Here is a 23,992-nt window from a genome sequence, read left to right on the forward strand (position 1 = left end):
TGTTCCTAGTCTCGCTATGAGTTATGGTCCGCTCGATGACATCTCACATCAACAACAGTACAGAAGTGCTTTAGTGCATGCATTTTTTTTTCATTGTTTAAGAGTTATGTAACTATTTCTGTGTCTTTTTAAAAACACTTTGTCATTCATTCCTTATATGAATTGACGCCTTTGAATCTAAAGGCCTTTGAACCAGGGCCCTGACCAGTGCAGTTTACTCTCAGCTGTTTGACGGTTGGTGCCGAGGAAGAAAGGCCTGGCAGGCTGCTTCCTTAAAAGTTACAGGCAAGCAAACCCAGCAGAGCCCGCTTCTACTCTGTAACACATGTGTCAGAATGGAGGCCTGTAGAGTTGGTTGGGTTTGGGCTCATATCCAAAGAGGAGAGGTGGTGATGGGGACTGAGCTGCTGAGAGGCAACTGGAGCAGCAGTGGCAGGCAGGGCTCAAGCTGACAAGCTGGTTAAGGCCCAAGAAAACACACTGAAGAGACACCACCTGGCCTGGAGTGTAGGTCTGGGTGAGGAAGGACACACCTTGAATGTTCAAGGAGGAGAGGTGTGAGGTGCAGGAGCAGGTTACCTTCCTTCAGAGTTCTGCCAGGTGAAGCAAAGCAGGAAGGGCACAGGGGAGAGACAGGTGAGCAGTGGCACGGCCCTGTGGACATCCATTCAGGGCCAGAACTGCCTGCTCCCCCGCCCTTTCTTCCTGGCCTGGGCACTCTGAGTCCCCAGGACCTGGTGCCTGTGGCTGCAGGAGGTAAGGTCTGTTCCCCCGGACCAGGCCAGGTCCTTGGTCTCTCACTGTCACCATCTGTGTATTCCTGGCAGGGCTTCTACCTGACGGCCCCAGGCTTTGCAGTACAGCGTGTGGGGGAAGCTCTGTCTCCACGCTGGCTGCCAAGAGTGCGCTTGCCTGGTGCCTGAGTGTCCTCTGTTTCAGTATCTGACTTCTTTCTGCAGTGTTTACTCAAAGACTCAAAAATGCCGAGCGTGGCAGTGGCCACAGTCATTATACTGCTTGATGGTGCCAGGCCACCTTGCTTTGCTGAAGTGATGTTCACCGTCCTACGTTAATGAATCAGCGTACTTCTTAATGTTTTTTTTTAATTTAGGAAAATATTCATGGTTCATTTTGTTTTAATACACAGAGGCACAAAGAAGAAAACAAAGAACAGCTCATAATTTTTCTGCTCAGGGAATCAGAGATGACAGTTTTGTAAGAAGAAAGTGAGGGAGGTAGAGGAAGAAGAGAAGGGAGGGAGGAAAGAGAGAGGAAAGGAGAGAGAGGAAAAAAAAAGACAAGGCAAAGGACGGAGGGTGAGAAGATAGAGGAATGAGATACATATGAAAGAAAAGATGTAGGATTATATTAAACAAAAGGCACGCGAATGATTGTATACAACACAAAGTTGTTGCTGTTGAGTCGAGCACAACTCATAGAGACCTGATGAACCAAAGACCTGAAGCCTTTCTCGAGCTATCGTTTTTTTCCCCTCAAAGTCCATAGTTTCTAGAGGCATGTTGTTTAGGAAGTGGGACTCCACTCCTTGCTTACACGAAATATTATGTATCTGCATGGTTATATGTAAACCTGTAAAAAAAAAAAGAGAGAAAAGACCTGTGCATTACAGAAATGTACAATTAGTGCCGAAATCAGCAGCGCCCGAGGTGACAGAGGCCCCAGCTCAGAATGCAGATGAGGAACGAACTGTGAGTTTGTTGGGGTTTTTTTATTTAAACCAGTAAACTTGTCAGTACTGATCATTCCTTTCACGGTTAAGTGATGGTTTCTTCTTTCTCTTTACCCCCTGCCTTCAAACTTCTACTACTTTAGATGCATTATATCTTTCGGAAACTTGAAATGAAATATGACTTTTCTACTGCTGTCGCTATGCCTCTCACAAGGAGTGTGTCTTCCTCCTGAATTCTTAATGGGCTGCCACTCTGTCTGGCTCCAGCTCTGAGCACTTCAGAGAGAGGCCACCTTCTCATTTTCTGTCCTTTGTTGCTGTTAATGCTACGCGAAGGGCGAGGTGAAACTTGGCCTCACGTACTTTGGGCACGCTGTCAGGAGGGGCCAGTTCTTAGAAAAACACACCTTGCTTGGAAAGGTGGAGAGTCAGAGAGAGAGAAGACCCTCAACAAGACTGATTGACACGTGACTGTAACAGCAGGCTTAAGCAAGATAGTGAAGATGGGCGAGATAGGGCAAGGCTCAGATCTGTGGTCCATAGGTTCACTGTGAGGCATAGTTGACTCGAAGGGACCTCACACCCTAACAGCAATGCAAAGGATAACTTTGGCTTTATTATAAAAAAGAACATGGAGGAGGGAGAAGAATAGTGCTACTGTGAAAGTAATAAGTATAGAGCAGCCTGTTCCTGGAGACCCAGCCTGTGTCAGTAGAGAACCCTGCTGTAGTCTGTAGGGTTGCCAGTGGCCCATTGCTCAGACTTCAATTGCCAAAGCTTGCTTCTGAGGTGCCTTTGGGTGACTTTGAACCTACGCCCTCTCACTTGTAGTCAAGCATGCTCATCATTTGTGCCACCCAGAGACTTCCTGAGAAATGCAAGCGTTAGCTAATGTTGGTAGTAGCTTTTGGTGCAGACAAAAAACGGAAAAATGGCTGTTCTATTTTGTTTATTCACTTCTTCGTTATACTGTTCATTTCCACCAGCAAAGCGTGGTTCTTAGTTACAGACCAGTTGGGGGGCGCGGGGTGGGGGGGAATACATATGCTAAACCAGATGGGGTAAATTAACAGTTTCATCAAACTGATTTTAAGTTTGCTGCTGTAACATCACCAAAGACAGTACGGTCACTGTTGGAATGCAAACTTGAGCAGTTTTACTTTTGAATTATTATTACACTCTCAGTCTGTCATTGTTGTTATGTGCCCTTGGGTCACCTGTGATCCATAGTGACCCTATATACAATATCTCTGAACTCTATTCTGAGCCCTGTTCTGAGTCAGTCTCACTGACTCCAGCATACCCCATTACCTCAGTTACTGTGTCAGTCCATCTCCTCTGGGGTCTTCCTCTCCTACTCTGTTCCTCCACCCTTCCAAGCAGTATGTCCTTCCCTAGGAACTTACCCCTCCTGGCCATGTGCCCTAAGTATGTAAGATGAAGCTGCAGAATCTTTACCTTCGAAGAGCAACTTGGTTTCACCCTCTCCAGGATAGACCTGTTTGTTCTCTTGGTAGTCCATGGTGTGTTCCATACTCCAGCACCACATCCCAGAGGCATCATTTCTTCTTGTCATAGAGAACCTCCCTCAGGTTCCCAAGACTGAAAATCATAACGAGAGAAGACTGCTCATCTTCCTCCTGTGGAGTCAGTCGCTGGTGATTCGATCTACCAGAGTCCTGTACCCTTTGAGTCAGCAGTGCAATGTGCCAAGGACCAGCACACCACCAAGCTCTCTGCTATTGTTATTCCACTTATTGTCTTCACTCTTGTAGAAAATAATTTGGATTCTCAAAGAAAATACTGATTGGTGATGCTTTGGAAGAGCTAAGCACTTGAATATGTAAAAGAAATAATGAAGCCCTTATTGCGTAGGTTTAATCAGCCAGGTTTTGTGTGCAGGCAAGTTAAAGCTTAGTGAAGAATTCCTTCACCCTGTTGTTATGAGGAGTCTGCTCCCATTCACAGCGACCCTCTGGACAACAGAACAAAACCTGTCCAATCCTGTGCTGGCCTCACAATCTTCTGTGCTTCATCTAGTCCATTATTCCAGTCGTGATGACAGTCCATTTCACTCAGAGTCTTCCTCTCTTTTGCACGATGTCCTTCTTCAGGGACTGACCCCTCTTGAGAATGTACACAGAGTCTGTGAGATGACTCCTTTGCACAGTCCTGAACTAGCTGGAGACGCCACTAATGATTTCTGGAGTTCCACGCCAGGGATGTGAATTTCATTTTATTTGGAATCTCTTCCTCCTAGGAAATCACAACGCTGAGGTCTGTGGTTTGTGAGTACTTAATAGAAACAAAGCTCTGGGCTAGTAGTCCCTCTGGGGGCCTGTCATGCTGGCCAGGGGCTGCGTCTCCCAGGAAGAAAGATGGGCAGTCTCCCCCCTTGCCATTTACACCTTTAGAAGCCCCACTAGAGAGTCAGCCAGGAGTTGTTCTGACTCGACAACAAAGAGAAAGAAAAATGCAAAACGTCTTAGGTGTTTGGCAGAGCAGGTGAGGCCAGGATGATTCATTAGCAAAATGTTAATGTGGCTTTGCTCTGAATGTGCACAGAGGGGCTTCAGAGATGAGTTCATATTTCAAAGTAAATATCTGAATACATATGAGCAGCGTTTCTTTTGAAACTTCATCTGAGCACTTCGGTGCATACTGACTGCAGGGGAGAACGTAGGCAGGATGGAATTCATCCCTCAGTGATGCCCAGGTAAAAGCCCACAGCAGATGCCCACTCCTGGTGGAAGGCAGGTTCCCATGCACATGCATCTGACAGCTGTGCAGATAACGGTGCTCTAGGATGTTCGCTCTGCTGTGTCGTTGGTTACAGCAAAACCCCTGGAAACAGTCCAGGTGTCTAAAAATAGAGACCTGGTGGGGAAGATGGAAGAGTCACTGAATGAAATACTGGGGTGTTTGGAAGAAGGGAGTTCTGACAGCCAAGGAGAGGTGTCGATGGTATGTGGTTCATTCCAAAGAGAAAGTTGAGTGTCAGTAATGAGAATAGGATTCTGTGTCATTTTGAGGGGCCAAGAGTGTATGGAGACAGATGCATATAGGGATTCTTTTAACACCATTATCTTCTCTTTTAAAGAAGGCTTGAGGGAAAGGACAACAGCTGTTTTCATTATACAAAAATCCTCACTGTTGCACTTTGTACAACAATCAACTCTTTTTTAAAAAAGAAAAATTATTTCAATTCTTGTGTGTGTGTGTGTGTGTGTGTGTGTGTGTGTGTGTGTGCTGTCAAATTGGATCTGACTGGTACAGGAGGAGATTGTCCCTCCGTCTCCAGCAGAGCATCTGGTGGATTCGAACTGCGCACCTCTGGCATTGATTGCAGCGCAGCTTCTTGCCACTAGGCCACCAGAGCTTGCCAATCAACTATTTTTTTTTAAAAAAATGGTTTTTTTTTTCCTGGCAGCACTATACTTAACCAATCATGCAATCATTCAGAATTTCTACATAAATGTTATTCACGAAACGTGGAGAAAACCCAATTTGGAGACTGGGATTGGAATGCAAAAAGCAGCATTTCTATTCTCAAAGCTCACGGTTGTCCATTTGGATCGGACTCATCACTGATCCTGCATCGCGTTTGCTGAGGTCGTGAATCACACGGGAGGAGCTCGCCCACCTGGAGGAGCTGCGGGTGGATTTGAACCGCCAGAGATGTGGTGCAGTTGGGTCATCAGCGCACCACCCTACAGGTCAGGAGACAGGCGTATGAGTTTCCCAAATCTGTCTCCCCACCTAGGAGGCTTCAGGGGTTTATATAGAGGAGGGGCAGGCTGGTGGAATGTGAACATTTTTAACAGTATTTTCTTTTGCACAGGCTTTCAGGCCTGGCAATTGTGTCCCAGGTTAACTGGCCCAGTCTTGTCAAAGTCCCAAAATAGCTTGGCACCATTTATGTACCCAAAAGGGATCATTCCTACTTATAGATTGTAGAGTTTACAGGTAAATAACTTCAGAAGGCTTCCATTTTGATCAGAAAGCTTGCCAATTGCTTCTGCTAGGCTAAGAGAAAACCCTTCCTTTTCAATTATTATAGTGTTGTTGCTTTTGTTAGGCCTTCGAGTCTAGTACAACTCATAGCAACCTTGTGAAGAACAGATCTGCACCCTGTCCTATCCTGGGCCGTCCTCATCATCTCTGACACACTTGAGGCCATTGCTGCAGTCACTGTGTCAGTCCATCTGGTTGAGGGTCTTGCTTTCTTTCATTGACCCTCCACCTTTCCAAGCATAATATCCCTTACCGAGGAGTAGTAGCTTCTCCTCACAACATGCCCAGAGTACATGAGATGAGGAAGCTTTATAATGTTGTAGGAAAGAATATTAGTTCCTCTTTAGCTTACAGTGTTGTGAAAAGTTGTTTGTCGTGTTATATGCCATCCAGTCAGAGCCAAGCTCATAGCTCTTTCCAGGAGATTTTCAGAAACTCTTAAGTCACATGGGAGGAGATTGCCCAGCCTTCTCAGAGCAGCTAGTGGATTTGGACTGAGTGGCATTGGGATTACAGTGCAGCTTCTTACCACTAGACTACAAAATCTTCTCTTTCCTTGTGAAAGGTTATTAGCTGTGTTTGTTGTGTGCCATCCAGTCAGAACTGACCTGTAACTGAGCCTCCAGTGGGTTTTCAAGAGACAGTAAATCTCATGGGAGGAGAATACCCATTCTCCTTCGGAGCAGCTGGTGGACTCAAACCGTGTGCCCTCTCGACCACAGCATACCTTCTTCCCATCAGGCCCGCAGAGCTCCCACTGGAAGGTTGTTTTTGTTGTGTACTGTCAAGTAGGAACCAACCCCTAGCTGACCCTTCAGCTGGTTTGCAGAGGCACTTTATGCACAGGAGGAGATTGCTAATCCTTGTCCCCCCAGAGCAACTCATGGATTCAAATTGCTCGCTTTTGATAGGTTCCTCCTTTATTATTCTGTTGTTCTGCTCTTTAATTGCAAAAGACAGCCCTTCTTGTTGTTTTTGAGCACTGTTGAGTTGGAACCAATCCACAGCTGACCCCTCAGTGGGTTTTCAGAGATGGTTAATCACTCGAGAGGCGATTGCCAGTCTTTCTCCTGTGGAGCAGCTGGGGGATTCGAACTGCATACATTTGTGTTGGTAAAGTGATTTCTTACCACTAAGCTACCGGAGCTCAGTCTGAGGTAGTATAAAGTGTTAACTTTCAACTACTACTTTTCCTGCTACTAAGGTCTGTTTCCTAACAGTATTACTTTCCTGATGGTTGGCTGAGTAGCTCACTAACATTGATTACAGGATTCTCACAGAGTCACCATTCTGTCTCCACTGGTTTGTTTCCTCCCCATTCCTTTAGACTCACTGTCCCTTAAAAAGAGCACGGGGTGGCCCAGTGTAAATGCTGCTACCACAAAGGTTGACTGTGAGAACTCACCAGACACCGCAGTCAAAATAAATCAATCTCTCTCTCTCTCTCTCTCTCTCTCTCTCTCTCTCTCTGAGAGAGATGTAGCAGTTTGCTTGTGTGAATATTTATAGCCCAGAAAGCTTTTTTGATGTTTCTCAGTCTGTCCTTTGTGGTGGTCGTGAGTAAAACAGAAGCTCAAGAGCAGTGGATTTTGGAATAACATGACAGGGGCAGATAAGTTCCTGGTTTGGGTTGAAATGGTCATCAGTTTATAGATTAGTGTGTTGTTGTTATTGTTGTAAGGTGCTGTCGAGTCTAGTATGACCCATAGTGACCCTTTGAACAACAGACTTGAACCCTGTGCCAACTTCACAATCTCTGACGTGCTCAAGCACATTGCAGCAGTCACTGTGTTAGTCCACCCAGTTGAGGGTCTTTCTCTCCTTCACCGTCTCTCTACCTTTCCAAGCATGATATCCTCCGAGGAACAACTTCTTCTAACAACATGACCAAAATATGTGAAACAAAGCTTCATCATCTTTGCCTCCAAGGAGCACTCTGGCTACGCTTTCTCCAGGACATGTCTGTTTGTTCTTTTGGCAGTCCATAGGCTGTTCAGTACCCTTCTCCAACATCACAGTTCTAAGGTATCAGTTTTTCTTATAGCAAGTTACTGAAAAGACCATTCCCTGAATCAGGCACACCTTATTCCCAAAACTGACATCATTGATCCTCAATAATTTGTCAATGTTCCTGAGTACAGACTCTCCCCAGTGCATATATCACTTGGTTTTCTGACTGCTAGTACCAAGTGTATTGATTGTACATTGAAGTAAGATGAAGCCATTGACAGTTCCAGGCCTATTGGTCCAGTGGTGAGGATTTTTGTTTTCTAGATGAAAAGATTAGTGGTTTGTAAAAACGAGTATGAGGATCCAGGGTGGGGGAGGGTGGGAGCAGAGGGCTGAGGATGGGCAAGGTGGGAGGGAGCGTTCATCAGAGGGTCGTACAATTTGATGGGTGGAAGGGAAGGTTAAAGGAAATGGAAAAGATCTGGTGTGAAAAGCAATGTATACAAACTTTGTAAATAAACTAATATAAAATAAAAATTTTTAAAAAAGGATTAGTGGGAGAAGGATGCAAAAAGAATCATATAGCTTGAGACAATTGAATAAATGGTTCCACATTTATATATTGCCATAGTCTCTCTCTCTGTCTCTGTCTCTGTCTCTCTCTCGTGAAATTGGAACTGACTCGTAACTGATCCTCCAGCTGGTTTTTTTTTTCTTTCGTGTTTTTTTTTCTATAATTATATTTATTAATTTTCATAAACATTTACAGAGATTTTGGGTTTCCATTCATTCATTGTTGCACTATTCTCTCTACCCTCCTCCCAGTTTGTTCTTGTCCAAATGCCACAGTGCTTGTCAAAGCCAGTTCTGATTAATCTTCTTTGTCAGTGTGTCCTTTGCCATTCCCTATCACTCCTCCCTGAGAGAGACTTCACCCTGAGTCATAAGAAAAAGGGGATGGCGTACTCTCTTAGCTACTTCCTGCTGAAAAGGGACGCTGAGGGTTTCAGGGTGAAGATCTTCTCTCACTACTCTAAAGGGCCCCTTTGGCAGTAGGAAACACATAGACTATTATGGAGATTGATTTTGGAATTTAGATGCACTCTTATTGATTGTGCTTGGCCGTACATGTTCATATCCTTGAAGATGTATCATGGGGGTGTTGCAACCTAGAAGACACAAATTTGACTAACAAGTTATAAGTACATGAGTCAAAAATTATGGAAAAGTAAAAGAAAAGATTCTTTCATTGTTTTACAAACCCTCCCCCAGGTCCCCTCCACCATGTAGCCCTCGCTCTAGTCTCCTGTGATGACAGAAATACCTAGTTATATATCTCTTTTAAACAGTTTTCTTCCTCCTCTGTTTCAGTGCAGTATACATTATTGAACCCATCTTAGTCTCTCCCCAACCCCAAGGACAGTCCCATTCTACAACAGTGGCATCATGTAATATTTGTCCTTTTGTGACTGGGATATTTCACTCAGCATAATGTTCTCCAGAGTCAACCATTTTGAATAATATTGCATGAGTTCCTTGTTTTTTAATGCAGCATAGTATTCCATTGTGCGAATATACCACAGCTTCTCTAGCCATTCGTTTGTTGATGGGCACTTAGGTTGTTTCCAACTCCTTGCTATTGTGAACAAAGCTGCAATAAACATGGGTGTGCATATATCTGCCCTCCAGCTGGTTTTATAGGCTGTAAATCACAATGGAGATGACTGCCCTGCTTTCTCTCGCTTTCCTTTTTTTAGAATTTTAAAAAAATTTATTTTATTATTTTTTGTGAGTGTACCATCAGATGTGACTGGTACAGGAGAAGACTGCCCCTCCTTCTCCAGCGGAGCATCTGGTGGATTGGAACAGAGTCCTCTGGGATTGCAGTGCAGCTTCTTGCTACTAGGCCACCCCTGCTTTCTCTCTTGAAGCTACCAGTAGATTCAAACTGCCAGAGAGGCATAGCCTGAGGTTTAGCAGTGCAACTTCCTGTAAACTATATCACCAGAGCCCGTAGCCATGGTAGTAAGGTACTAATTGTTGTTGTGTACTGTTGAGTCGGAACCAACCCATAGCTGGCCCTCCAGTGGGTTTTCAGAGACAGTTAATTGTAGGGAGGTAGATTGCCCACCCTTTTCCCGCAAAGCAGCCGGTGAATTTGAACCATGTGCCTTTGGGATTGCAGTGCAGTTTCTTGCCACTAGGCCACCAGAGGCCCTAGTAAGTTACTTGTTATTGTTGTTGTTATGTGCCTTCTAGTCACCTGCAACATATAGAGACCCTACATATAGTAGCTCTGAAACCTGCCCTGTCCAGAGCCAGTCTCACTGACTCCAACACACCTACCCTCATTGTCCCAGTTACTGCATCAGTCATCTTTCTTGGGCCTTCCTCTCCTGCACTGTCCCTCTACCTTTCAGAGCATGATGTCCTTCTCCAAGGACTGGTCCCTCCTGGCCATGTGCCTGAAATATGTGAGACAGAGCTTCAAAATCCTAGCCTCCAAGGAGAAGCTTGTTTTCACCCTCTCCAAGACAGATCTATTGGTTTACTTGACAGTCCATGGTAACACTCTTGTCCAGCACCAACACTCAAAGGTATCAGTCCTTCTATCATTCTTAGTCATTATCCAGCTCTTTCATGGCATAGCATATAATTGTGAAGACCATGGCCTGGGTCAGGCACACCTTAGTCTCTAGACTAACATCGTTGCTTCTCAGTACTTTGTAGTAATCACTACTCCCTGACCACAGATTTTCCCAGTGCAATTCGTGTATTCATTTCCTGACTGCTGAGATAACGAGTTGCCAGTGAAGGGGAACTAGTGTCATGCATAACAGTTATTGGCTGCTAGCTGAATGGTAGGAAGTTCAAAACCACCCATTGCTCTCAGGGAGAAAGATGGGCAGCCTCTGTCTGTAAAAATTTACAGACTTGGAATCTTGGAGGGAGGATCACTGTGAGTTAGAACCAGTTCCATAGCAGTGGAGTGCTTTTGGTTTGGGTTGCCAGCTCATTAGGGAACAAGTGTCACAAGTTCAGTCTCTAAACAAAGTTCAAGGTTGGCCATAGCCTTTTACCAGCTTTTGTAACCCTGGACAAGTTGCTTGACTTCCCGGCCTCAGTCTCCTTATCGGAAAAGAATATAATGATGATGATAGTTTCTACCTCAGGCCGTTACTCGAACAGAAGGAGGTATTGCTGCATGGTTTGAACCAGGGAGGGTGAGAGTCTGGCTTATATTCTTCCATAAGATGTATTCTGTTTGTATGCTGAGTATTAATCTGAGATGCTGGACTACGTGAAGAATTGTAGCATCAGGAGTGGAGGAAGACACATCAATTTAGGATATTCAGTGACACAACCTTGCAAAATCAAGAGGACTTGAAGCATTTGCTGAAGATCAAAAGCTTGGGTGTTTTTCTTTTTTTTTGTTCTTTCCTTTAGTGCAAAAGCTTGGCGTGGTTTTATTTTTTTGTTTTTTCCTTCAGAGCAATCTGAAAAGCTATAGCTTTTTTTTTTAATTGAGATTTTATTGTAAGTTTATAAAGAACTTGGATTTCCATTCAGTCATTGTTACTCATTTTCCTCCATGCCACCCCCACCCAGTTCATATTTTTCTTTGGAAAAAAGGTTCTTTTGCTGTTATACAGTCCCCCACCCAGACCACTTTCTTATGCAGCTCTAATTCTGGACTCTTGTCATACCAATAATAGTTAATCATATATTCCTTTTATACAGTTCTCTCCCTCCTCTACTTCAATGCCATGTACATTATTTATCCCCTCTTTTCTTGGTTTTCCCCAACCCCCTTGGTAGCCCTGTTTTATAACAGTATTTTTTCTTTATGTTGAGATATATCCATATCAAAAGCTCTACCTTTTAAAAAAAAATCTAGAGTTTTTGATATGGATTATAACTCAACATAAAGGAAATAATAATATTCTCACATCTGGGCCAATAAGCAACATCATGACAAATGGGAGGATATTGATGTTGTCAAGGGCTTTCAGCATTCATGAAAGTAGCAGTCAAGAAACCAAATGACATGTTGCTATGAGGAGATCCGGCACAGACTTCGTTAAAGTACTCAAGAGCAAGAATGTCACTTTGAGGACTAAGGTGTCCTTGGCTCAAGCCATAATGTGTTCCAACTGAATGTAAAAGTTAGACAATACATAAGGAAAATCAAAGAAGAATTGATGCTTTTGCATTATAGTAGTCTTGAAGGATATTAAATATGCCACAGACAAAAGAGCAAACTAATTATGTCTTGGAACTGTGTAACCAGAATGTTCTTTAGAAGGAAGGATGATGTGAGACTTTGATATATGTTGGGTGTGTTGGCAGGAGGACCTCGTCCAAGTTGAAGCCGTGGTGCTTGGAAAAGGAAAGGGTCAACAGAATAGAGGAAGACCCTCCCTGAAATGGATTGACACAGTGATGCAGCCATGGGCTTACACACATCAGACGTTGTGAGGATGGTGCAGGATCCGTAAAGGAGGTTTAATTCTATTGGGCATAAGTTATGCATGAAGTAACATAATCTACATAAGACTGCAGCAATGGGCTTGAGTGTGTCAGATTGTGAGGGTGCGCAGGACAGGACAGGCTTGAGATTTCTTGTTGACCAGGTTGCTATGAGTCATACTCGACTCATTGGCACCTAACACCAACAACAACATCTGAGACATGTAGCCTGGTCTTGGCATGTTTTGAAGCCTCGGGGACACAGCTTGACTCTGAATATATGAGGTCACTTTAAGTCAGAGGCAATCTGACAGCACTTGGTTCTAGTAGACCTTCAATAAAAGCTGGCTCAGCATTTTGGTTGCACAGAAATATCCACAGGAGTAAGTGGAGGAAAAGAAGACAAGAAAACACCTCAAAACAAGGTCCTCTTCCTCAGCTTCTGAGGGCAGCACCCAGGAACTCTTCCTGGGATAAAGCGCTTTCTTCTTCCGAGAGTCCAAGAGTGAAATGAAGAAAAAGAAAAAAAAAGAAAGTTTCCGTGGTCCTGATTCGATGTAAGTTCTGCTGCATCAGTTATTCTCTGGAGATGCTCTCCCTGCTATATCAGGCACATCCGTTTTCCCAGGACACAAGGCTGTCATTTAGTGGCAGAGAAAAAGCTATTTATGGAGAGACACTGTGGCATCCCCAAAGGGTTTAATTTACCTCCCCGGAAGGTGGTATATCTCCTGGCTCGGCAGCCCCAGCCCTGTCAATAACTCAGGTGCTTTAATTGGCTTTCCTCCTCCTCTTCTTTCCAATGCCGAGTCGATCCCCTGGTAATTAATTTTGTGCGCTCTGAATTGTGTTATTTACAGTGCCAAGAAATGCAGGCGAATTCATGTTAGAAGTCGGTGGGAGGATATTTGAGAAGGCTGTAAAGAGACTCTCCGGCGTTGATGGGCTTCACCAGATTAGCTCTGTCGTCCCCTTCCTGGCGGACTCCAGCTGCTGTGGACACCATAAAGCGTCCTACTACCTCACAGTCCTTTACGAGACGGGATTAAATGTACCCCAGGACCAGCTGCAGGTAGTGATTTCACGGGCCCCGGGTGCCTTGGCCAGCGGGTAGGTATTTGCAAGGTGATCTTCTCTGCCCCTGGCAGAAGTGGGCATGTGACAGCTGCCACAGTGCTTCCTGACATTTTATACCTGAGACAAATGCCAGGGGGGTGTGTCAGCTTGAGAATACACTGCTTTCTGTGGGTGGAAAGGCATTTCACCCATTCTTGGACACAGACTTTGGTGTATTTGTATAATACACACAGTACACTCATGTTGTTGTTGTTATGTGCCGTCGAGTTGCTTGCCACTCATAGCGACCGTATGTACAACAGCCCTAAACTCTGCTCTGTCCTGTGCCAATCTCACTGTCTTGACACTCCCATCCCGATTACCCCAGTCACTGAATCAATCCACCTCATAGAGGGCCTTCCTCTCCTGCGCTGTCTCTTCACCCTCCCAAGCATGATGTCCCTCTCCAAGGATCGGTCCCTCCTTATAACATACACTCATAGTACAGAATATATCCATCCTGGACACAGATTTTAGGATATTGTCTATTTGGTGCCCATAATATACATAATGAAAATATACCTCTAAAACACCCACTCCTGGCTACAGAATTTTGTGTATTGTCTATTAGGCGTGTATAACGTGGTGTCGTTATTATGTGTCATCAAGTCACCTGTGTGACTCATAGCGACCGTATGCACAACACTGGAGCCAGTCACATTGACTCAAATACCACCAACCCCCATTTACCCAGTTACTGTGCCAGTCCATTCACCCGGGGTCTTTCTTTCCTGCATTGTTATTCCATTCTTCCAAGCATGCTGTCCTTCCCTAAGGACCAGTCCCTCCTGGCCACGTGCCCAAAGTATGTGAGACTAAGCTTCAAAATCCTAGCTTCCAAGGAAAAACTTGGTTTAACTCTTTCCAAGACAGACCTGTTTGTTCTCTTGGTGGCCCATGGTATGAGCAGTACTCTTCTCTGGCACCATAACTCAAAGACATCAATTCTTCTTCTGTCATCTTTAGTCATTGTCCAGCTCTCTGATGCATAGCAAGTAATTGTGAAGACCATGGCCTAAATCAGGTGTACCTTAGTCTCTAGACTGACATTGTTGCTTCTCAGTACTCTGGAGAGGTCCCTGACTGCAGATATTCCCAGTAGAATTAGTCTTTTGATATCCTGACTGCTGGTGCCAAGAGTGTTGACACCCCTTCCTGGACACAGTCTTTGGAAAATTTCCTCTTTGGCATGTATTAGTATACTTGTATATTGAAATATATTTTTTTAAGGAGTAGTTTGGACAAATCACATGGACCCATAGTAGTTAAAGAATATGGCTACTAACCAAAAGGTTAGCTGTTTAAACCCACCAGTGGCTTGGAGGGAGGGAAATGAGAGCTCAGCTTCCGTACAGCTTTACAGCTTTGGTAAAACCCCCGGGCAGTGCTGTTCTGTCCTCCAGGGCCCCTGTGAGCCAGAATCAACTTGGTGTCAGTGGCTTGAATTTTGGTTGGGTTTTTTTGGTGTGGTTTTTTTTTTTCCAAATCAGAATCTCAATTTTTCCGGAACAATCAATTCTTGCGAATAGTGCAGCTGTGTAGCTATTTCTCTCATATTGCCTGGTATAGCCCCTGTGTATTTTGTGAGTGTCTGCTAACATAAATGAATAATGTTCAGCACTAGATCAGACAGGATTCTATTTGGCTTTAGGAAGCAGACCCGGTGGTATGTGGGGCTTAGTGTATGGGGCTTTTCAATGAAAAGTCGGCAGTTGGAATCCACGAGCTGCTTCAGGACAGCATGATGGGCAGTCTAGTCTCCTCCTGTAAAGATTTACAGCCACACAAACCCGCAGGGAGGGGTATCACTTGGAGTGGGAAACAACTCGATGGCAGTGAATTTCCTTAGGAAGCATCAAAATTTGGGAATCTGTAAGCCATTCAAAGGTGGATCAGTTTCCTGTTTGATGATTTTTTTTAAGACAAGTCCATTTTCTGAGTTGACTAAGCGTATATTGTTGTTATGCACCATAGGGTGAGGATTGACTCATAGCTGACCCCCTCAACGGGTTCTCAGAGGCAGTAAATTTTTTTTATTATGATTTTTTTCTATATTTTATTAATTTTCATAAACATTTACAGAGATTTTGGGCTTCCACTCATTCATTGTTGCACTATTCTCTCTACCCTCCTCCCAGTTTGTTCTTGTCCAAATGCCACAGTGCTTGTCAAAGCCAGTTCTGATTAATCTTCTTTGTCAGTGTATCCTTTGCCATTCCCTATCACTCCTCCCTGAGAGAGACTTCACCCTGAGTCATAAGAAAAAGGGGACGGCGTACTCTCTTAGCTACTTCCTGCTGAAAAGGGACGCTGTGGGTTTCAGGGTGAAGATCTTCTCTCACTACTCTAAAGGGCCCCTTTGGCAGTAGGAAACACATAGACTATTATGGAGATTGATTTAGAGGCAGTAAATCTTGTGGGAGGAGATTGTCCACCTTTCTCCAGCAGAGCAGCTGCTCGAGTCAAGTGCCCTGTCTTTGCGTTGGCAATGCAGCTTCATATCACTAAGCCATGGGATCTCTTCAGTAGATATAAAGAGACCTAACCTTGTAGGAGTGTGGCATCAGGATTGTAGGAGAATGCCTCAGAAATATGTGATATACAGATAGTGTAACCTTGCTCCCCAAAACTGAGGAGGACCTGAAGTGCTTGCTGAAGGTCAAGGACTATAGTCTTCTGTAGGGATTGAAGCTCAGCATCAAGAAAACAAAGGCTCTCACCACTGGACCAATTGACAGTTTGACCAATTGGCTCTCACCAATTGACCAATTGATGGAGAAGAGAATGAGGTTGATGATTCAGCTTGTTCAGCTCCCCAGTTAACACTCTTGGCACTTGTTGTTGTTGTTGATTGCTGTAGACTCGAGCACAACTCATAACAACACTATGAACATGCCTCTGGAAACTCTATGAACTTTGATAAATGATGATAGTTATAGAAAGTCTTGTTTAGGAAGTGGATGCCACTCCTGCTTTTGTTGGCACTAGCAATCAGGAAAATCAGTTTGCACTGGGAAAATCTGCTGTCAGGAACCTCTCCAAGGTGCTGAAGAACAATGTTGTCAGTCTAGAGAGTAAGGTGCACCTGATCCAGACCATTTTCTTTCTATGCATCAGAGGGCTTGACGATGACTAAGGATGACAGAAGAAGAATCAATGCCTTTGCACAGCGGTGCTGGAGAAGAGTACTGCACATACTAAGTACCAAAAAGAGAACAAATAGATCTGTCTTGGACAGGGTGAAACCAAGTCTCTGCTTGGAGGCTAGGATTTTGAAGCCCCATCTCACATACTTTGGACACGCAACTAGGAGAGACCAGTCCTTAGAGAAGGACATCATGCTTGGAAGAGTACAGGACAACACAGGAGAACCCCAGATGAGATGATATCATTGACATGATAACTAGGGCAATGTGGGTAGGTGTAACAGAATTAGTGAGCATGGCTCAGAATAGCGCAGGGTGCAGAGCTGTGATACACAGGATCGCTATGAGTCATGGGCAATGCGATGGCATATAACAACCACCACCACCACCTTGTAGCATTAAGCTCTTGGGACCCATGTGTATAATCCTGTGAACTCTTGGTCATTTTCCTCCTCACAGGGCATGCTGTACAGTTTGGTTGGGGGACAAGGCAGTGAGAGGTTATCATCAATGAATCTGGGGTACAAACACTACCAGGGCATTGACTCCTACCCCCTGGACTGGGAGCTGTCTTACGCCTACTACAGCAACATTGCCATGAAGACACCCCTTGACCAGCACACGCTACAAGGAGACCAGGTAGGACTGGGCGGAGGTGCTTACCCCCTACTTCCCAGAGTTTCCGGAACAATTTTGTCAAGTGTCTGCACCTGTGGCTGGTTTTCTCCTCAGCCTTCAGGGGATATGTGTAATTGAATGGAGAGAAAGGCTTGTTTTCTGTCTCCAGCTTGTATTGCCTGACTGTGCTCTTGGGCTGAACCCAGGCACAGTTCAATATCTGTATGTGAAAAGCTGTGTGTGTGGTCAGGAGTTCTGGTATACCAAGGGTGGAACCGCCAATGGTGTGGTCTGTAGCATGTTGTGGCACTAAGGTTGATTGTTGTTACGTCTTTTGACAGTTCTTGTCTTAGACAAATTGGTCGTAACTTGCATATGTTGTAATTCGAGTACTACCTGTGTTTGATGATCCTAACAGTTGAAGTAGCTGAGAAGAAGTATTCTTTTCTATACCAAGGGTCAGTAACTTTATTCTCTGGGGAAAATTCCAGACAGTAAATATTTTAGGCTTTAAGGGCTAATAGTGTCTCCGCTACCACTGCTCAGCTTTGCATAAAAACGCAAACTCATTTCTGTCGAGTCAGAACCAATGCATAGCTGACTCTCCAGCAGGTTTTCAGAGGCTGTAAATTGCACAGGAGGAGACTGCCCATCTTTTCCCCCACTGAGCAGCTGTTGAATTTGAACCATCCACCTTTAAGTTTGTGGTACAATTCTCTGTCCTCTCAGGCCCCAGAGTTCTGCATAGACAATATGTAAATGAGTGGGTTGGCTGGATTTTACAACAGTAGACAGTGTGTACATACCGGAGGGTGGTTGATGTGACCTTAAATTCGTCACTGTGCCCATTTATGTTTGGTGAAGCAAGCGTGGCATAGGCTTGGCTGAGTCAGGGCTGTGGAGTCTTAGACTAGGAGCCAGCCACTGTCACCCTGCTCTGCTCCTGCCTGGCACTTAGAATCCAACAGTGCAGAAAATGTGTTCTTTGATGGTTGAGGATGGATGGTGTCTGGAAAAGAAAGCTACAATGAAATAATACTGTACAGTCATGAAATAGCACTGTAGAGTCGTGAAATCGATGACTCAAACATGGATGCTGTCAGTCAACATTAAATGGGAGTCAAGCTGTAAAACACCAAAAGGCTGCCTGTATTGGCCTGTAATTCTTTTAAGGGAGCTCCAGTGACGTAGTCTGTGGAGAGTTGGCACTGCTGACTGAAAACGTGAGCCTCTCCAGTGGTTTGAATCTGCGAGTGGTTCTAACGGAGAAACGTGGGCAGTTCTTCTGGAAACCCAATGAAGGGTCAGCTATGAATCAAGTACAACAACAATGGGAATGAGTGAGCAGTTTCTTTAGAAAGCAAGAGTGCTTTCTGAATAAACTTAGTCATCCCTGCCATTTGTATTCTGTGGTTAAGGCATTTGACTGTGAGCCAAAAGGTTGTTGGTTTGACCCCTGGCAGTCCCTCTTCAAAACAAAAATGAAGCCGTCAGCTCCTGTGAAGTTTTACAGACCTGTTGGGCAGGTTCTCCTCTGTTTTACACAGTTAAAATGAGTCAGAGTTGTGGTGATTGTCGGATTGGCTTTCTGGGGTTGGGATGTGTGTAAGATATGTGCAAAATTTGACCTCAGTTGTATAGTAATTTCCTAATTGATAAGACTTCTTTTTTTTTTTTTTAAATCATGATTCTGAAAAGATAGGCATGGAAACATCAAGCCACGAAGTAACTAACATGACTGTTGTCTTGCTCTGAAGCCTGCATGTGTTAATGATATCCTACTTATATTATACTTTTAAAGACACTCCGTTCAGTGCAAATTAGCAACGGGAACTGGGAGGCTGCTAACAAGCTTCTTTTCTTTTGAAGAGTTGGCATATGAAATGTTATGATTATGAAAGAAAATGTTTAATTGGTCAGACCCGGGAAGATGAATCGAAAGGCTCCGTCTTGCAGCTGAGGATGCGTATGATTAAGAAGCCCGGGTAGGAATTATACAGTTAGGAGAGTTGTGTCATAGCTCGCTTTCTTAAGAATGTGTAATTAATGGCTTCTTGAGAATTTAAGCAGGTGTCATGTGTTGATTTAAATGTCCTTTTGTTGAGAAATCTATTAATTTGCAGCAGCATGTACCAAATGAGGAGATCTGGAAAGCCAGACCTCTAATTAGCGAAGCAAGGATCTGTCAATAATGCCTTTTCTTGAGTCTTGTTTCATTTTCTTTTTATGTAATGTGCGGTTCTCATCATTTCATCTTCGTTAATAGTAGTTTCGTTTCGCGTCACTTCTTTATGATTTAGTAGAAACCTATTTTAGGTTCAACAGAAAAGTTAGCAAGTTGGGGTGATTGTTTTTCCCCCTAGTTTGTGTCTGTGGCTTCATGGCTGAAGAGTTCCACTGTGTCCGTTCCTCCCTTATTTGTTTCTCTTCCTAACACTTTGTTTTTTCCAGCCTCTGCTCTTCTCTTTCTCCACCTTCTGGGAGGAGAGGCAGGAATCTCATCCACCCTACTGCTTTTAACTACCCTCTGCATAATCCCCTCCTTCACTGGGAGTGACTGGGCTTTCAGTTCCTGGATAATGTACCTTCAGCAAAGTTGCAAGCCATCTGTCAATGCTGTCAGTGCGTGCCATCGAGTTGGAACCTACTCAGGGCTGACCCTCCAGCAGGTTTCCAGAGGCTGTAAATCACACATCTTGCTCATCTTTTTCCTAAGGAGCAGCTAGCAGATTCGAACTACCTGCCTTTGGGTTGGCAGAGAAACTCCCTACCACTAAGCCACCAGAGCTCTGGTCAGTAGACGCTTGCATACTGCTATCATGCTGAACAGGCTTCAACTAAGCTTCCAGATTAAGACAAACTAGAAGAAACGCATGGCAACCTCCTTCTGGAAACCAGCCAGCGGACACCCTAAGAGTCGCAGAGTCTGATGCCCATCATGAGGCTGATGCAGGACTGACTGGGCAGCATTTAATCCTCTTGTGCGTCAATGACTGTGGTCTAACAGCTGACACCGAGCACACACTGCTAGGATTTATTTTCCTCTAATATTGAGCAGTGCTGAACATCCCATGGATGGCCAAAAGAACAAACAAATGCCTTGGAGAAGGTGCAGCCAGAGTGGTCCTTGGAGGCAAAGATGATAAAGCTTCGTCTCGCATACTTTAGGCATGTTGCTAGGAGAGGCTATTCCTTGGAGAGGGACATCATGCTTGGAATCGTGGAGGGCAGACATAAGAGAAGAGGACCCTCCACCAGGTGGACTGACACAGTGACGGCCACATTGGGCTCGCGTGTGTCAGGAAGTCGCCCGGGATACGACAGGGTTCAGATCTATTGTTCATAGCATCAGTATGGGTCATACTCAATTCAGCAACACCTAACAACAATATAACAACAACATGAAGCAGCAAGACTGGCCATCCACTTCTGAAATAGCAGGTCTGTGAAAAATCCCCATGAATAGCATCGTAACATTTTTTAATATAGTGCTAGTTAGTGCTTGAACGCCTCAGGTTGGAACGCACTTAGAATCTGACTGGGGAAGAGGTGCCTCCTAAGTCGAGTCTGCCTTAATGATGTAGGTGGAATAACGCTTTCATTCCCTAAAGGACCTTCACTTGTTGGCGTGAGTAGTACCAAAACTAAGAGCAACCATTGCAAACATCCATTAACACGTTGCCACAAATGACGGCAAAATGTGTTTCTAAAGCACGGTTGTCAATTTAAAAGTGTGCAGCAACGTGTTAATAACTGGCATGTAGCGTGTATGCAGTATGAACCTAGAGAAATTTTAAGTTGACAGATATAGAAGAACATACTAAAATCGTGTTGGGAAAGACAGAGAGGAGGTTCAGCTAAAGAGGGGAAGACCCTAACAAGAGAGGGTGACGCAGTGACTGCAGCAGTGGACTCAAGCATGGCAGAGATCTTGAGGACGGTGTGGGATAGGACAGCATTCTGGTCTGTTGTTTACAGAGTCATTAGGAATCATAATCAAAAGCACGGCACCTGACAACAACAGGCACTAATAAGCTGCAAGAGACTTGTATTGATCATTTCCCATCAGACGGTCATATGATCTACTATGCTGGTAATGACAAATTGAAGAGAGCATTAACTGTCAATAAAGAACATTTCAAAATCTGGTGGCTTAATGAAGACTGCATAGTGGAGTGGACCTAGCGGGAGGAATTGTAAAACAATGGGGGAACTTTTCTTTTACTTTTCAGAGAAGAGTGTACTGGGCGGGAAGGGGTGGACTGAGAGAAAAATGCAATAATGAATGAATGGAAATCCAAAGTCTCTGTAAATTTTCATTGAAATTAATGGGGGAAAAAATCTGGTAGCCTAACATCAATGGGTTTAAGTTATATTAGAGATGATGGGGATGGCACAGGATAGGACAGGGTTCTGATCTGTTTTCATAGGGTCACTGTGTGTTGTACTCAACTTGATGACACCTAACAACAACAGGTGGTAAGAAGTTGTACTTCCAACCCAAAGGCACATGGTTCAAAACCATCAGCTGTTCCATGGGAGAAAGATGAGCAGTCTCCTCCTGTTTGATTTACTGCCTCTGAAAACCTGCTGGAGAGTCAGCTATGAGTTGGTTCTAACTCAAGGGTACATAACAACAACATACTGAAGTGAAAATATTGCTAATAGGAGAGTAATATAGATGCATACAAGGAAAACCTGGTAATGCAGCTATGACTCAAATATACACATCAGCCATTAAAGATACTGATGAAGAAATTGAAGATTTATGTCTACTTTTTACAAGTATGTTTGTTCTTTAGGTGATCTATCTGCAAAGATATTGATTCTTCTTTGATCTTTCTTATTTTTTGCTCAGATTTCAGATGAATATGAAGCAACTGAAAATACCAAGGCTTGTCTCAGGCCTTAGTCCTTAAACTGATATCCTTGCTCTTTGGAACTTTGAATAGGTCCTTGACATCAGTTTTTCCCAATGCATCAAGTCTTTTGATATCTTGACTGCTGCTGCCAAAAGTGATTGTGGATCCAAATAAAATGAAGTCATTGATAACTTGAGTCTTTTTCTCATTTATCATGATGTACATCAACAGAGAACCACCAGAAATACAGGCCGGGTTTAGAAGAGACTATCTCAATGAAGACATTATCTCCAATGTTAGATAGATCTTACCTGAAAGCAAAGAGTGCTAGTGGAATGTCCTGTCTGTGTTTCCTTGACTATGCAAAGGCATATTTGACTGTGTGGATCCTATCAGATTGTGGCTAACCTTGAGAAGAATGGGAATTCCAGAACACATGCAAAACCTATTCTTGGACCAGGAAGCAGTGGTCAGAATAGAGCAAGGAAACACTGTATGGCTCAAAGTCAGGAGAGAAGTGCATCAGGAATGCATCCTGACTCCGTATCTTCCCAATTAACATGTGGAACAGACTATTCAGGAAGCTGGACTTTATGAGGAGGAATGTGGCTTCAGGATTAGAGGAAGACTCCTCAACAGCTTATGTTATGCAGTTGACACAACCTTGCTCACAGAAACTGAGGAGGACCTGAGCATTTCCTGCAGAAGATTAAGGACTGCAGTCTTCAGCATGGATTGAAACTCAACATCAAGAAAACAAAGATTCTCACCACTGGGCCCATTGGCAGCACCATGAATAAACTGAAGAGATTGAGGTTGTTAACAGTTTCAGCTTGTTCAGCTCCATGATCAATACTTGTGGCACCAGCAGTCAAGAAATCAAAAGGTGACTTGCTCTGGGGAAGTCTGTTGTCAAGTACTATCTCAAAAGTGCTGAAGAGCAACAATGTCAGTCTGGAGACTACACCTGATTCAGGCTTGCTGTGCACCAAATATGGTAGAAAAAGAATTGATGCATTTTGAGTTGTGGTGCTGAAGAAGAGTATTGAACATACCATGGACTGCCAAGAGGACAAACAGGTTTATTTTGGAGAGGGTGAGACCAGGCTGCTCTTTGGAGGCAAGGATTTTGAAGCTCCATCTCACATAGTTTGGGCATGTGGCCAGGAGGGATGAGTCCCTGGAAAAGGTCATCATACTTTGAAGGGTTGAGGGACAGCACAGGAGAGGAAGACCTCGGATGAAATGGACTGATACAGTAACTGGGATAATGGTGGTAGATGTGCCAGAGACAGTGAAACTGACTCAGTACAGAGCAGAGTTCAGAGCTATTCGATGAGTTGCAGATGAATCGATGGTACTTAACAATAACATCATGATGTTGCCTATAAGTCCAGTGATGAGGATTTTTGTTTTCTTGATGTTGAAGTATAACAGGTATTGAAGACTATAGTCTTTGATTTTCTGCAGTAAGTGCTGTACATTTTCTTCACTCTCTGCAGTCAAGGTGGTGCCATCTTCATCATGCAGGTTGTTACTGAGTCGTCCTCCCATCCTAATGACATACTCTTCATATAGTCCAACATGCTCCTTAGAAACAAAGATGGTATGCACATCCAAAGACTTCTCCAACAGGGTAAAAACGGAAGCCACAGACTGGGAAAAAATATTTGGTGATGAAATGTCTGATAAGGGACTTATATCTAGAATTTATAAAATACTAGAGCACCACAACAAGATAAAGGTAAATAATCCAATAGAAAAATGGGCACAGGATATGAACAGATACTTCACCAAAGAAGACATTCAGATGGCTAACAAGCACATGAAGAAATGTTCAAAATCCCTAGCTCTAAGAGAGATTCAAATCAAAACAACTATCAGATATCGTCTCACTCCAGTCAGAAGAGCAAAATTTAACAGAACAGCAAGCAACAAATGCTGGCGAGGTTGTGGAGAAACTGGAACGCTTATTCACTGTTGGTGGGGGTGTAAAATGGTGCAACCACGGTGGAAGGAGGTATGGCGCTTTCTCAAGAAGTTGCAAACAGAGGTACCATTTGACCCAGCAATTCCACTACTAGGAATATATCCCAAAGAGACCATAACTGCCACTGAAGCAGATA

General features: G+C 44.0%; 1 protein-coding gene across 1 annotated transcript in view; it reads left to right on the forward strand.

Moving 5' to 3' along the window:
- SEL1L3 (sel-1 suppressor of lin-12-like 3 (C. elegans)) overlaps nt 1-23,992 on the forward strand; it is a 232,357-nt gene that overhangs the window by 109,661 nt on the left and 98,704 nt on the right. Inside the window, exons 10-11 of the mRNA XM_006899266.1 lie at nt 12,985-13,196; nt 16,846-17,025. Of these exons, the coding sequence (XP_006899328.1) occupies nt 12,985-13,196; nt 16,846-17,025 (392 nt within the window). The remainder of the gene's footprint in view (nt 1-12,984; nt 13,197-16,845; nt 17,026-23,992) is intronic.

This window comes from Elephantulus edwardii, unplaced genomic scaffold, assembly GCF_000299155.1.
Source record: "Elephantulus edwardii isolate Elephantulus edwardi_28Jun2011 unplaced genomic scaffold, EleEdw1.0 scaffold00250, whole genome shotgun sequence".
NCBI lineage: Eukaryota > Metazoa > Chordata > Mammalia > Macroscelidea > Macroscelididae > Elephantulus > Elephantulus edwardii.